Here is a 16,567-nt window from a genome sequence, read left to right as displayed (position 1 = left end):
CGCACTCCGAACCCCTCAGCCCCACCTTGGCATCCCCTTCTGCACGCAAACTCCCTCCCGGAGCCCACACCCCCAATCCCCAGCCCTGAGCCCCCTCCCACACGCCGAACTTCTCAGCCCCAGCCCAGAGCCCCCTCCTGCACCCCGAGCCCCTCAGCCCCACACCCCCAGCCCAGTGCCCATGCCCCATCCTGTACTCTGAACCCCTCATCCACAGCCCCACTCCAGAGCCCGCACCCCAAACCCCTGCCCCAGCCCAGTGAAACTGAGTGTATGAGGGAGAGCAAGCGACGGGGGATGGTGTGTGTGGGGAACAGCGCCTCGGCGAAGGGGCGGGGCAGGGACAGGCCCTCAGGGAAGGTGGGGGCCCGGGCAAGGCTGCAATCAGAAGGTTGGCAACCCTACTTGGAGGGGCAAAGTGCTGGCTTGAGGTTGAGCTGAACGGTAGTGCTGCCTCAGCCAGGCGAGGCTGTCGGTTATGTGCCCATAACCCATGCACAGCAGCGCTGCACATCTGCCTTGCTGACGGCTCACATGTGTGGGCTGCGTCTATCGTATTTATCGGTACTGACGGGCACTTTGGCAGGGCTGCTCCTCTGCCTCTTGCAGCCAGCCAGGCTGCTGGCGCTAAGCTGGGCTCAGGTAAGGGACCGGCGCTGGCTGAGCGTTGGTTTGGTTGGAGCAGCTCCCTCGAGCATCAGTAGCACGTGGCCAAATAGGCCTCATTGCCCTTCAGGACATGAGTGTCGTGCCCCTGCTCTGCAGCTGTGCTGGAGCCTACCTGCTAACTGTGAGCTTGGAAAGGTGCCAGACAGGGCAGCAGACAGGCCACAAATCCCCTGAAATCCCCCTCCCCCCGCCCAAAAAATCTGTCCTGCCGCTTTAGACTGTAACCACCTCAGGACAGGATATGCGTGTACCTAGTACAGTTGGATGCTGGGCGTAGTTGGGGCCTCTAGAGGAAATGGGGGAGGGCGGAGCAGGACTGACTGAGCGTGACCCACATTGGAGGAGCCGCTTCAAACCCAGAATAGATCCTGGGTCACGTGAATGCAGCAGGTCAGCAGAATGGGTTGGCAAACTCTGCCATGGGCCAGCCCCCTCAGTTAACCGCGCCTTTGTTGCTCCAGCTGCATTGTAGTTTAACTAGCCCACTGTTAATGAAAAACGCGGCCCACCCAGTGCCTCGACAAGGCAAAGCTAAGCTGCGGCTCAAGCTCTGTGACCTTTGGCTTTAGCTGTACTGCGCTCATTTCTCTAGGGCTTCATGTTCGAGCCTGTCAGCATTTCCCACTAACCTAGTCTGCCATGTTGGCCATTTCCCTCTCCCCCCCCCCCCGCCACTTTAGCCCCAGTTGGCTTGGATTATTTGCCCTTCATCAGGTGAAAAGCGAAATGCCAGTGACTTGTACTCCCCCCCCCACCCAAAAAAACCCCCAGCTATGGCAGTGGCGCTGTGTTGGCAATGCCATGGCCTCCTCTGAAAGAGAGCGTGCCGGGGAATGCCCAGTTTCTCAGTGTGTTTTGGGGCAGAACCTGCTTGTGAAGCCAGGGCCTATTACTATATAAAGGTTACATTGAAACAAAGGAAAAGCGAAACTCAGTGAGGTTGCAGGGAGGAGGCAGGAGTCAAAATTAATGCTGGGAGGCTTGCCGCTGACGTACCTGGGTGTTTCACAGCAGAGAACTAATTAGCATCACTTAAAGCTAAGCACTGACGCACTACCCCATACGGTATGTGACCCAGAAGAAGCCAATGGGCCTTCCTCAAGGGGCATTTGCTCCTGTTGGGCCAATAGGAGTAGCTGCCATTAAATTTCTCTTTATATAAAGCCATAGCAAGCACTTTGCCTCTTGCACTAATACTAGTGACGGCTTGCTCACTGGAATACGTACCGCTTCGCAGCCGTCCATTATGTGCTGAGGTTGAGGGACGAGGCAGTCTAATGCCACTGCTTCAGCGGAATCATGCGTTAGTATTTTTACCCACTTTTGCCTGGTGTGCCAAAAGGGCTAGTCTCAAACATTTATGCAACAAAGCTCATGGACCAAATATGCAAGCATGGCCTTAGCCAGCCATGATCCTTGCATTTGGCTTGGCAGACCTGACCCTCTCATGGTTTCTGCTAGTGCTTGCTTTTGCTGAGATAGGTGTGGGGGGGTTCAAAACCTGCGTTTTGGAGACAATTCACGCATGGCAGGCCTTTTATCCCTCGGCACTGTCACGTTATAGGTACGGTCATATGCACAGACAGGAATCAGTTTACTGATACCGAAATGCAGCCACTTCTGGGCAATAGCAGTTTAACACTGCTGAGCTGCAGCACCCCACACGTCAGCCCAGAAAGTGAAAACCACTTTTGGGTAATTAGTGGTGGCACACTAATTACCCAAGCTGGAATTTTACCCAGCCCTACGCTTGTGAAGAATCTGCTCTACAAAGGGCTCTTGGCATGGCTAGATGTGTAAACCCGCCTCGCACAGAGACAGCTTATACGGGCCAAAGAGTTCTTTTAAGTGTAGCCCAGGCTGAAAGCGGGGCCTGGGCTCTGGACCGACCACTTGGGCTAAAGGTAGCGCTCATGCAAAAGGCAGCATAGCATGGTGCCTCGTACTACCATGCACAGCCACAGTTCAGTAGAGATCACTGGGAGGAAAAGCCCATTCCCTGAATCTTCACCACCACTTGTGGCAGTACTTTACATTTGCTCCCAGACAAGTATTAATCAGGCCCAACCGTTATGAGCTCGTAAAAAGCCAACACTCTCACAGCCGAGGTGGCTACTCCTGCACGTGACAATAAGTACGGGCCAGTGTCTAGCCCAGTGGGGTTCTGGGCTGTGACAAAGGCTCCTACACCATTACACACCATTGATAAGCATAACAGGCTCGTTACTATCCTCTGTGAGGCATACAGTTGTCCTCTAACTGACCAGTTTGGCTCAAGGAAGGTTCAAGAGGCAGCACCACCTTCCTGATGTAGGGAACAGACACAACTGGCTGCCAGCATTACACCTAGCACGGGCTAGAATCAAGCAGTCCATCCACGTCAAGGATCCCCACACCAAAAGGGAAGAAAAATATGTAACCCCTGGCCTCCTCCCCCGTTAGCAAAATGTGGGTATGTGTCTCCCTCTATAGGCTGTTTCCGATTCTCCTACTGCATCAAGCCAGCTAACCTAGGCTCAAGCAGCAAAGGATTATGCTTTTGGATTTGAAGGGCCTGAGTCAAACGCTACCGTTTCAGGCTACGTGAGGTCAGTTAGGACATACTGCAGGAGACAGTGCATAGACAGTGTCCGCCGATGGTGCAAGAGGCGATTTCATTTGGATGGGGCGCTGGAACAATTTGTACAGTGGGGGGTGTTAAGAGCCATTGGCCCAAACTGTAAACCTTGTATATGATGAAAACCACAAGCCGGGAGGGGGGAGATGCGGCAGCACCCCCAGCTCCAGCACCTATAAATGTGGATGTTGTACATTAAGACCGACCTAATGCTATGTACAGCTCATATTTCCTTTCATATCACCTGTGCCACAGACTTAACATGACACATGTTCCATTGAGTTGACATAATAATTTATTGGTTTGAATGCCATTTAGTACCACAGTTTTATTACCAGTGACATAACAAATGTATACAACTGACAAGATGGATTTCAGATTACAAACACTAACTTAAGAAATGCATTTGACACTCAAATGTATTGTTCCGTTATTTAAGTGGACATGTTTCATTAGTTCAGGTAAAAATTCAAAACATGGTATATACAGTACTAATATCCATTATATCCACCTGGACATTCCAAGACTTCCTTTAGTCACAATTTCCTGCAACTATGTTGAAATGTCACTTTAAGCAGCTTTTGACAAATAAAAGAAAGAGAATTATAGTTAAAAAAGTGCAACAGCCAGTTTGTAGCACGAGCAAACCTGATGTCAGCCAAGGAGCTGTGAAGGAATGTATAGGATACAATGGGTCGAACTGTTTGTGCTGGACCTGTCAGTATAAAAGAACTGGAAAGATCAAATCTCATGCCTCAAGCTGGCGTCCCCCCAACCTCCCACCAAATCAAATTCAGCTCTTTTCACAACCGAGTGACACAAAATAACTGAACTAAGACCTCCCTCCCCAGCGGGGAGGGGAGTCTTCTCTGGACGCCAGTGGAGTGACTGATGATGAATACTTACGGCAAGTAAATCTGTCGTGATGCCCTTTTGTGGAGTGCAATATTTGTTTGCCAAAAACCTTTGAGTCATGTGACAATTCATTCATGCAGGGCTCTTGGCACAGGCTTAGTATGGCGTTTAAAAGACCCCTCTCCCTCCATCCCCCCCAAATCTGTAAGGAAAGTGTGGTCAGGGTTAAGGACAGAGTCACTCTATCCAGTTAAAAAAAAAAATCACCGTGACTGACTTGGTTTCACTATCACGTCAGCCTCAGGCTGGTGGCTGTCTCCTACACATCCTGATGCTCAATTACTTTGTTCTTGTGCTTGGTGGAGGGGAACTTAGCTTCACATCACCTCTGTGGTCTGGAGCCAGCCCTGGGTGCAAGTTAGAGCAGCCTCAAGGGCCCCTATGGCCCAGGTAAGAAGCGAATAGCTATACTGTACCGTTCTCGTGCCACAGCCCTGCCACAATCTTTATGCTGGGGGAGGTGGTAGGGAGACCCCTACCAGCCACGGCGGCCCTGTAGTGTTTTCAGGGAGGCCTTTTAAGGTAACTCCACAGAGCAGTATAAAACGGCCTTGTTGTAACTGAGAACTAGACCTCCTATTTTTAACCCTGCCATTGGCCAGATGGTCTATAGCTTGCTGTGCCTATGAATGAGGCTCAGTGATGCCTCCCACATGGTTGAGCTCAAATGCCACAGGTAGGGGCACAACGTAAGTGAGATTAGCTAGAAAGAAATGAATGTGAGATAGTTCGAGAGAATCTGTTGACTTTCTAGGGCAGGGGTGTCTACATTTTTGCTGAGCCAAGGCCCGTTTACCAGGAGGCCCCACTTAATTTGACATATAATGGACTGGACTGCAGCCATGGAGAACAACAGGTCCAATTCCAGCATCACTTACACAGGTGGATTCCTGCTCCAGGCCATGGGAGTCACCCTCCCCCTGTATGTGAAGTCTCCAGTGGTGCCCAAGTGTGACACCCCAGTGTGTTCTGGTCAGCGAAGCTCCCCAGCTCACGGTCTAGCGTTGTGGGTTGGGATCTGCATTTTCCACAGGGCCCCCCCACCCTCACATTATGCCACCCATTCATCCTGCCTTACTACCTCCTTTGTCTCTCCCTTGCTGAATTTTTCCACACTGCCCCGTATGCTTGGAACCCCTCCTGCATCCAGGCCCCCCCCATCCCTTGCCTTTCAACACACCCTCCCTGCCGCCTCACAGCCTCTGGGAAGCCCACACACGTCATCCAACTCTGTATATCAAATCTAAACCACTCAAATGGCGTCATTTTGTACTGACCCCAGGGTTAAATCCTTGGGGGAGGGCTCACATCTCCTCTGATTTGTTGCTGTGCTGGATGATGTACGAGGCAGAGAGAGAGAAATTTACTGCCGCAATCAATGCTCGATAAAGAAACATGAATCAGGGACCAAAGATAGAAGAGCACCCGCAAAAGATTGGCTGGGTGACCTCGCTCATTTCTGGATCTACCTTTTCAGTGAAATTTTTCTCTCTCCCCCTTCATAATCGTCTTGCCCCACTAGACTGTCTGGGTTGCTCCACACTGCACAGGAAAGGTCTGCGGTAGCAAGTCTCAGAGCCCAGGTCAACTGACTTAGGCTTTCGTGGCTCACACTATAGGGCTAAAAATATCAGTGTCGATGTCTGGGCTCGGTCTGGAGCCCAGACTCTGAAACCCCGCAAGGGGGGATGGGTCTCAGAGCCCAGGCTCCAGCCTGAGCATCTACGCTGTTATTTTTAGCCCTGTAGCAGGCGCTCAAGTCAGCTACCTGGGTTCTGAGACTGACTGCTGCAGGTCTGCCGGTTTTTGCAGTGTAGACATACTCTATGTCTGTGCCTTTCCCTCTCAGATTTAGCAAAGCTCTCAGTGCACTTACAATGAAATTTACCCTTGTGCAGAGGTGCCACAGAAGCCCTATGCATTGCTTAAGTCCTTAATGTTGGACATAAGTGGTGCATAAGCCTTCTGCTGGGCCTCTTAACTGGGCTGAATAAATAACAATGGCGACCATTGCTCAAGTGTGAGTTGAGAAGATATAAAAACCCAACATACACTGACGGGCCTGAGGCCATGGACCGTGGTCATCAGGAGATTTATGGTCGTGGAGGGTAAGTGTGTATTTCAAAGCTAGTCTGATTGTTGGGTCCCATCCCAGCATGGAAATAGCAACATGCAGATGCACTAGGAGGGTATTGCTCAATCCCCCCAGCTTTTGTGCAATGTTCTCTCTTGGGAGTAAACTGGAAAGCTCTGAACTATAATTAGACCCACGATGCCCTGCAAACAGGGCCAGGGTTGCATGCGCCCAGCTGAAGGACCGTGAGTTTTTGTCTGTGCTTATCGACTGACTCTGAATGCTGAATTCTCACACTCCACTGTGTAGGCCCAGGGCCAGCTAGGCGACCCTAGGTAGTCGCCCAGGGCGACAAGATTTGGGCGGTGGCATTTTGCCATCCCCGGCGTCAATTTGGCGGCGGGGGTGCTTCTGCTCCCCGTCTTCGGGGTGCTTCGGCGGCGGGTCCTTCACTTGCTCCGGGACCCTCCGCCGAAGCACCCTGAAGACGTGGAGCGGAAGGACCCCCACCGCCGAATGCTCTGAGGAGGAGCGCTGCTGCCTAGGGCAGCAAAAACCCTGGCGCCACTCTTGTGTAGGCCTACAGTGTTCCTACGGGGACATGCCACAGTCATTGTGTGATTTCTCTGAGCGGACATTCCTTTGTCAGTCACGGGCACTTCCTGGATGTGCACTTTGATAAGCAGCTAATGAGGCCAACCCCACGGATTTCTTTTTAAAATCCCATTTGAAACTAGCCTACATCAAGTTAGCATGACTTACAAGGTGTGACGGTCACTTACATTACATTAATTTATTTATAAATTCACCTTTATGATAGTTTGAGAATGAGTCATAAGCAACATTTACACATCACAAGACCACGGAAGCCGAGCTATTTCAAATGCCATTTTGGCTGAGCTTCCGAGGAAGTGCACATGCAATATTCTTCAAGGCATGGCCATTGTGTGCTTCTGCAATGCACTGTAAAGCCATCTGGCTGGATCTGCTATGAATAGAGCCCTTTGTTTTGGCTAGTACCTCATTCAGCTCAGCCTCTCCACAACTGAAGAAATGCCGAGATAGCATGTTAAAGTCACGGACAGGCACTGGCAATACAGAAGGAATTGTTTGAAGGAATGATCTGTGCAAGTGGCATGCACATCTGCACCGAGTCACACTTTAAATCATGCCCTAAATATACCCCCAATCCTGCATTCCTTACCCGCCCCCCATTGGAGTCCATTGGCGCTGACATTGTGCAAGGGATGCAGGATCAAGTCTTAAATGGATTCTGTTCAAAGTGTGGGCTAAGTTCATTTCTCCAAGGTACGCTGCATACCTCTGCCTCAGACCTGGTCTACACAGGGCGGGAGAGGGGGAGGGAAATCGATCTAAGTTACGCAACTTCAGCTATGTGAATAATGTAGCTGAAGTCAATGTACTTAGATCTACTTAACGCGGTGTCTTCCCTGCGGTAAATCAATGGCTGACGCTCTCCCGTCGACTCCGCCTGTGTCTCTCGCCCTGGTGGAGTACCAGAGTTAACAGGAGAGCGCTCGGCGGTCGATTTATCGTGGCTAGACTAGACACGATAAATCGACCCCCACTGGATCAATCACTGCCCGCCGATCCGGCCGGTAGTGTAGACAAGCCCTGGCGTCAGCATCCTGGATGTCAGTGAAAGCTCTTTGCTTGGCATGATACTTCATGCAACAGTAAGCCACACTATGGTGTGAGGAGAATGCTCCCCAAAGCCTTTGGAGTCAATAAAATTTCTTGGCAAATCATTTCCTCATCACCACACTTTGAACAAAAGCAAAACATTTAGTCACTTCACCACCAAACAGAATAAAAAAAGAAGCATCTGAGACCCTGTCCAGTATACACGGTCTGTATGGAATAACACAGAGGCAATTTACCATTGAGACCCTTAATTTAAGCACCTAAAAGCAATATTTATGTTACTTGCTTTTTAAAGCATTTGCATCATCCGCACCACAGAGCATATTACACTGCTTTCCGACGCGTCATTGCTAACTTCAAACTCCCCTTTCTGGTTATAGTTCATCATTCCTTCACTTAAAGACAATGGGTTTTAAGCTTGTGCTCTATATTCTGTTAGGACTTAATGATCTCTTGGGAGATGAGAAAATGCTTCGTAAAAAGAAAGTTGGGACAGTGAGTTCATCAGGGAAAACCCTGTTGAATTCGAATACCCTGGCCCTGCCAGGAGAAGGTATCCCAAAGACTAATGGGTCTAAACTAGAGGCTGAGAGCAAGGCCAGACATGTGAACTTTGAGAGACTTCAGAGTCGGATGAGAACTTCACAAATTTGCCCCTGTGACAATACCAGGTCCAGACTCTCCAGAATGTTGGGAAAGTTCAGATCTGAAAAACTAGGATCAAATTAGAACCATTCCTGATCTAAACTATTGAATCATTACAGAAGATAAAGGGCAGGTAGCCAAAACCCAGTCGTCATTCGTATAACTGTTTTTTGAAGAGGTCTATATATATGAGATACAACATGAAGCGCTTTTTCTTCCCTTCTCATCAAGAGCTAAATTGCTCATTTCCATATTCCACAGGATGTTTTGCATCAGTTGTTTCTAGCCATTGACCATGTTTACAGACTGTCAAGCACACCATATCTTTGGGATGTGCCATTAATATTTTCAAGTCAATCATCAATACCCTGTGAAAATGCTACTTAGGGAAAACAGCCAAATTTGTTTCACAAAGTATTCTGGACCACTCTGGACGGGGTTGTGTTATTATTACAAGTTAGCACAGACCAGGGGCATCCTGGTGCACATCATTCAGAGTCTACAATGTTGACAACGTGCTCAGGTATTTGTGGTATTTCTTTACCTAATGTAGTGAGATACACAAAATGGCGGCACATGGAAGTGTAGCCTATGGACGAGCATTAGGTGGTGCTGTAAACAAGAGCCCCACAGCGCCTACCTAGAGAAGTGCAAGGTTTGTTTTTGCTATGGCTCAGCAACTTCTATGTGATGTTTGCTGCTGACTTCTTGGCTTCCAACAGGATTAAGTGAAGGACGTTTTTCTAATTTTCTTTTATTATTTTTAAACATTTCAAATAAAACCATCTTGTGTTGTAAACATAATCTCATTCCTTGGGTCTGCTCCGACAGTCCCAGCTAAGGTTTATGCTTGAAATGGGCTTCCACTGAAATGAAAAAAAAAACAAACAAACCAAAAATGACGATGCAATGGATGTTAGAACACGGGTTATCATGCAACCCTTTGGGATCCAATCCACCAGCCGGGCTTAGCTTTGAACGAGTGGCCATAGGGGCTTGTCTTCACTACAGAATGTTGTTGTGTTAGAACAGGACTGCAAAGAGTCGTGTTCACCATTGCATCAGCTGGTCGTGGCTAAACCCTGATCCCAGAAGCGTTTACAGATAATCGGCTCACAAGATACTGAACATGACACATCCTTGTCTATACTGATCTGTCAGCACTTAACTCGATTGTTAAAAATCAGGTTTACGCACACTTAAGTGGATTCCCATGAAAGGTTCCTTATAAACTATTTTTTTAACTTCAACTGAATGCCATGTTCATAAAGGTGCCGGAGAATGGATAAAGCATAATAGAGCTTCCCCTATGCTGCCCCTACCAATGGGCCTCCACTCTGGACTGGCAGCACCACCTCCAGGGTAGGTTTCCTCAGCCTGCCGATACTGTTGATAGGGGTATCACTTTCAGGTGGTGGTGGTGATGGGGATCGTTATTACTACAGTAGCAGATAAAGACCCCAACTGTGATCAAGGCCCCATTGTGCCCCACTGTCCATACACATAGGGAGAGAAAGCCCCTGCCCTGAAGAGCTTACAATCCAAAAAGACAAGAAGACAAAGGATGGGACTAAGGGACTGCTATTGTCCCATTGATGTGGACACCTATCTACTAGGAATTTGACACATTTTGCATAAGCTTCTGAACAGGCAGCAGATGGTAAGGACTTCCCATGCAGACTGGATTGGATTTAGAGGTGGAAGGCTCTGTCTCTCCTTCAGTCTCCCCATTATCTAATGTATGGTGGATAAATGGAGGCCTTAATTCTCCAGGGGTCTCAGTCTGGCAGGGTGACTTACCTGCATATTCCTGAGGCAGCATCGGCCTGCTTATGACTTTCTGAAAAGCTGTAATCCATTCTTGCTGATCACTTTCTGTCTCACAAGCAAAGAGAAATTTTCTGTCTGGGGTCACAATGGTTATCCCATACTGCCAGTGATTTCCCTGGGTGGATGGTGGGAGTCCTTCCAGGACCTTGTAGCTGTTTTCCTTGCTCCCAATAAATACTTCCCCTCTAGCAAAGGCATCCTACAAGATATAAATAAATGATTCAGAGCCCTTTCAAAGTTCCTTGACAAGGTGATGTGGAATATGGATCACGCAGCAAACTAACATTAGTGTTCTCCCTGCAGAGCCTCCAGCACTCACATCAACAGAAAACAGTGAGAGAGGCCTACGAAGCAAATTCCCAAGGTCAAACACCCGCAAAGATTAGAGGTGTTTGAAATACACCAGATTTCAGTTTTCCAAATATTGTAGTTCCTACTTAATAATGAGCCAAACCAAGCCCCTGGATTCCAACTCCACCCCCAAACTGCAGGTGTTCTAAATCCAGACATATTTTGTGCTTTGACCTCATTCCCAGAGAGAGAGAGAGAGAGAGAGAACCTGCTACTGCCTCTATCCTTCTAACCTCTCACCCCCAAAACTCCTCATTAATGCGGATCAACTCCAAGGGTACGTCTACATTACCCGCCGGATCTGCGTGTAGCGATCGATCTATCGGGGATCGATTTATCGCGTGTAGTGTAGACGCAATAAATCGATCCCCGATCGCTCTCCCGTCGACTGCTGAACTCCAGCAGTGAGAGAGGCGGAAGCAAAGTCGACGGGGGAGCTGCGGCCGTCGATCCAGCGCCGCGAGGACCTGAAGTAAGTCATTTCAATTCAATCTAAGATACATCGACTTCAGCTACGCTATTCTCGTAGCTGAAGTTGCATATCTTAGATCGGACTCCCCCCTCCCCCCAGTGTAGACCAGGCCCAAGAGACAGTGGGTCACATCCTCAGCTGATGTAAATCATCACAATTCCATTGACTTCTGATTTCACGGCCTCCATGCCTTCAGTGGGGTTCTTTCGCTTTACACCAGCTGAGGATTGGGCCCAAGGATTCTGCAGCCTCTCAGGCGCTTGCTCCAATCCCAGACTCTTCTATTTTTGAAGTTTTCCAACCATTTAACCTGCACGTTCCTAGCTGCATTTTAAACTTTTCAGCTTGATATTTTTCTAGCCTGCAAGATAGAAATCTCTCTCTCTCTCTCTCTCTCTGGTATATAATCTTTGGTGTCATTAATTCCAGTGAAATGGAAACATTGCATGTACTATTATAAAGGTCTGACTATGTGGCAATTATTCTCTTACCAGACCTGTCAGTCAAGACAAAAGAGAAAAAGGTGGGTGGCCAGTTGCTTAGAGCATGAAATTAGGAGCCTTGAATTCTAATCTCAGCTCTGCCATTGATTTGATATGAGGCACTCATCAAGTTACTTAAATCATTGTTGGCCCGATTCTGATCACATACTGGAATAAATGAGAAGTGGCTCCAGTGGAATGAGATCAGAATCAGGCCCTTTGAGGGGATAATAATCATCATGCCTACGCTGGAAGGATGAGGTGAAGATGAGTGTTTTTACAGTGCTTTGAAAGGTCCCATGGTCAACATTAAAATCTTTACAGCTTGGTGTTTGGTATAAACAACTGTCTATCTTAAGTTTTTACGCGGACCCCATTCCCATATTTCAGTATTTCAGCACCTCACTATCTTTAAAGTATTTATCCTCACAACACCTCTATGAGGTAGGGCAGCACTATCATCCCCATTTTACAGATGGGAAACTAAAGGTATGTCTACACTGGATCTGGAGGTGTAATTTTCAGCTGTGGTACACAGACCCCAGCCAAAAAGATCAGTGTAGTGGTGGGACAGGCTAGCCCCAGGGCTGGATTTAGGGGCAGGTGACCCAGACGACCACCTGGGGTGCCGGGTTTGTGGGGCGCAGGGCTGGCAGATTTACAGATCCTAGCGTGCAAATTTATCATCTTAAGGACAGGGATAAATTATGCAGGCAAATCGTGCATCAAAGTCATGAAACGGGCTACAAATGCAATAAAAAATTAAGGTATTCAAAAGTTTAACAAATGGGGAGGGGGAACGCCATTTGGTCTAAGGCTACCCCCAAGTACAATCCCATCTAAAGCCCTATGCATGTATGTAGTCCTGCTGCTTGCACTGCTGTGGCTACACTGCTACGTTTAGCGCACTAGCTCGATCAGAGCTAGCGTGGGTATGTGTACCTGAGCCAGCTCCAGGGAATATCCCAAGGAATAGGGAGGCTAAGTGAATTGCCCAAGGTCAAACAATAAGCCTGTGGCACAGCAGGTCTCCCAAGTCCTAGCTTAGTGCCCTAGCCATGGCCCATCCTTCCTCTCAGTGGTAATATTAATTAATACTGTGACTACCACGGCAACGTTAATTACTAGCAACGATTTTAGTTTGGGATTTTCAAAGAAGCCTCATGGAGATAGGGACCCAGTGGAACTGGGCAAGTGACTCCCCTGAAATCCTTTACCAATCCCAGCCCCGATGGCAACAAAGCACAGAAAAGCCCTGCAAAAGAGCCGAGGGAAAGAAAAATCTGGTGAATGAAATAAAGGTCAGGAAGGGGGGAGGGATAGCTTAGTGGTTTGAGCATTAGCCTGTTAAACACAGCGTTATGAGTTCAATTCTTGAGGGGGCCACTTAGGGATCTGGGGCAAAATCAGTATTTGGTCCTGCTAGTGAAGGCAGGGGGCTGGACTCAATGACTTTTCAAGGTCCCTTCCATTCTAGGAGATAGGATATCTCCATTAATTAATTTATTTTACTAGATGACCTCCTGAGGTCCCTTCCAACCCTGATAGTCTATGATTCTAAGGGTCTCATTTAAAGCCATTTAAATAGGGGTTCATGGATGTTTCCATGACTAACTGTGAACCAGGCTATTGTGCACTGGGCTTTGGACCAAAGTAAAACAACGTGCCCCAAGTATTTTCACTTTATTCCCAAATTAGACCAAACTTCATTACAGGCTATTCCGTGCAGACGCGCGCTGCGCTCCAACGCCCTTGCCTTACCAGAGGATCTTTGAAATACATCAACCTTCGGTCGTCCATGGTGAACCATCGCTTCTTGAAACCTTCTGTTTGCTAAAGAGTTGGGAGGGAAAAAAATGATTGAGCAAAGGCAAAGGGAAACCTGGCTCACTTCTAGGGAGAGAAGTTGAGGGAATTTACGGGGCGCTGGTGTCGTTCAAGGTACACCTCTACCCCGATATAACGCTGTCCTCGGGAGCCGAAAAATCTTACTGCGTTATAAGTGAAACCGCGTTATATCGAACTTGCTTTGATCCGCCGGAGAGCGCAGCCCCGCCCCCCCAGAGCACTGCTTTACCGCGTTATAGCCGAATTTGTGTTATATCGGGGTAGAGGTGTCGTTCTGGTGGGAGAGACGTACTCAGCCAGTTCAGAAAGGGCCGGTTTCACACTAACTTAAGGGCAGAGTGGCTATTATCTCCCAATGGGTGATAATACTTCCCAGTACAACAGGACCATTCATTTCAATGGGAGTTTTAGGGCGGGAGAATTGACAGGCTAATCTGTCAATTGTTTTAAGATACATTTATATCCCCTCCTCCACCACTCAGCCTGTGCCTCTGCACACCCTGGCACTGCTGTCTCACAGTTCCTCCTTATCAACATTTCCCACACCGGGGGTCTTTTAGGTACAGCATTCGCCGCTTTACACATGTGTGAAGTGAGGATAAATGACCCCTATGCACCTTATGATGAACAAGTGCCTTGGGACGTATGTTTCAAGGAGAAAGAAACACCACCTTAGCACAGCTTTTGTGTGGCTACAATCTACAGTTTGATCAGCTGCAACCTCCTATCCCACAGCCCCTGATTTTCCAATGTAAATAGATTCCGGGTCTCATAGCAACAGAGCTTACTGAAGTTCCGACCTCAAGAGAAGTTGTAGAAAAGACCTGAATTTCTCATACGAAAAGCAAGCAGAACCCTCAAATGTTGTGCTTTTGGGGCACAGTGTGTGTGTGGGGTGGGGGGGGGGGGAATAGAAACCATTCAAGGCCATATTTGTATCTTATAGAGAATTAAAAGAAAAAGACATAAACCAGTTTTTTCCCTCAGTGCAGGTTGCCTTTAAGCTTTTTTACCTCCCTCCTTCCAGCTCCTCACGCTCTGAGAGCTGTTCCTCCCAGCCAGTATGTCAATGCCATTCCTCTAATAGCCAGAAGAGTGCTGGAGAATGGCAGAAGATGCTTCCTCCATTCCAACTCCAGAGCCTCCAGCACCCGGCCAACCCAGGAGTTTGAGATCCCTAGATTGTAGCACAGGCAGTAAACGGCCAGGCTACTGGCCTCATTAATTTCAGTGGATTTGTCACCATTAGTCAATTCACCAGCTGATCCCACTGAATTCTAGAAGGTCTGGGAAATCTCATGATTGGCTGGTGTTTTGATTGGATTAGCAGATTTCTAAATTGGTCCAGGTATGTCATGGCCCTTGCAGCTCTAAATCTCCAGCAGGATTTGTTTGTTTAGGGTAGGATTGTGCTTTTTCTTGGAATGCCCCATTTACCTCTATTAGACATGAAGACAGGGCATAGGTGCCGATTCTGTGAGTGCTGGAAAAAAAATAGTGGGTGCTCAGCACCCACCAGCCACAGTTAATCAGGGATGTCACCAAACAGCTGTTTGGCGGCTCCGGAAGGGGCTTGCGGGAGGCAGAGAGCAGTGAATGATGTGTGGGCAGAGCCACGGGGGGATGGGCGGAGCCTCTGGGAGGGGTGGAGCAGGATGAGGCGGAGCAAGGGCAGGAACTTGGGGGAGGGGGTGGAATGTTGACAGGGCCTTGGGGTGGAGTGGGATTGGAGCACCCCCAGAGAAAAGTTCAGCGTCTATGAGATGGGGCTTTTCTAAGCGAAGTGCTGTTTGAGGAGCCTCATCACTCAGTCATTTGCAGAATGCTATAATGGCTGGAGCTGACACTGAAGGCAGCTTGCTCTTCAAGTGTGCGAGTCACCAGGATTGATGGCAAATGCCTGTCCTTGAAACAAGAGACCCAAAGCATAGCCTGGAGGTCAAATGTGGCCCTCAGAGTTCTAGCAAGCAGACTGTGGCCATCCTTATCTTTAACAGGGAGCTTCACCTTGCAGATCCCAGCATGGAATGTTCTCAACCCAGCCATCCACGTGCATCAATTTGTAGAATTGCATGCTGGGATCTGTAGTCTCCAGAGACCTCAGCTCTGTATTATATAAGTGGATGGCTGCAATCTGCTCCATGTCATGCAAATTATGCATTTTATGAAGCTCTCTGGCCGTGCCCATGCAGCTCTCAGTTGAGCTAATTATAATTAACAGGTGTCCCAGTCCTATAAGGGCTGATCACAGAATAGACATCAGAAGGAAACAAAAATGACCATAACCAATTTATCTGGCCTTGATTTCTGAAATGTTTCTGTTCTGACAACTACAATCTCTTGTTTCCTCCCCTCCCCCACCCCAGCTTTAAAATGAAGAAAAAGAATTTAAAAAGATAATAAGAAACAGAGTTCCACAATGTTAAAGAAATGCTCCTGCATCTAAAAAGATGGACTCAACCTCCACCCGCTAAATGCTGCCCAACACTTAACCGGGCTATATAAGGAGATCCTCTGTAGCTGATTATTAAGACAGGCCCCATAACATGCAGCAGCTGTTAGGGGAACTAGTCATAAAAAGAATAGATGTAAGTCATGTAAATCAATGGTACGTACATTACTACTATCCAGGGCCTGCCATAAATTATGGCATCCTCCTTTTCACACAGTGGTTTTTAAGGCTTTGTTTACACACAATAGTTGCACCACTTTATATCAGTTAAAGCGGTACTGGTACCTGGCATCTATGCAGTGATACTGGTATCAGAGTGCTTATACTGATGTAGCTTATTCCAGTAAGGGAAGGGGAATAAACGTTATAGGTATAAGGCACCGTTATACTGGTATAACTGTGTCCACACTAGGGGTTGTACCAGTATAATGGTAAAAAAATCCCACCCCTAAGCGACATAGTGATACCTGTACAAAAACCAGGTGCAGATCAGGCCTAAAGGTTTTTTCATGCATAGATGACATTTACCACTATGAAGAAGGCCAGC

General features: G+C 48.1%; 1 protein-coding gene across 1 annotated transcript in view; it reads right to left on the bottom strand.

Annotated features, from left to right (window-relative positions):
- Positions 1-6,774: 6,774 nt before the first annotated feature.
- ADAP1 (ArfGAP with dual PH domains 1) overlaps positions 6,775-16,567 on the bottom strand; it is a gene marked incomplete in the record, with an annotated part of 115,841 nt that continues 106,048 nt past the window's right edge. The window contains 3 exon segments of the mRNA XM_034784411.1: positions 6,775-9,451; positions 10,386-10,614; positions 13,482-13,553. Of these exon segments, the coding sequence (XP_034640302.1) occupies positions 9,423-9,451; positions 10,386-10,614; positions 13,482-13,553 (330 nt within the window).

The sequence above is a fragment of the Trachemys scripta genome, chromosome 10 (assembly GCF_013100865.1).
Source record: "Trachemys scripta elegans isolate TJP31775 chromosome 10, CAS_Tse_1.0, whole genome shotgun sequence".
In the NCBI taxonomy this organism is placed as follows: domain Eukaryota; kingdom Metazoa; phylum Chordata; order Testudines; family Emydidae; genus Trachemys; species Trachemys scripta.
This window is presented reverse-complemented; position numbering and strand designations above follow the sequence as displayed.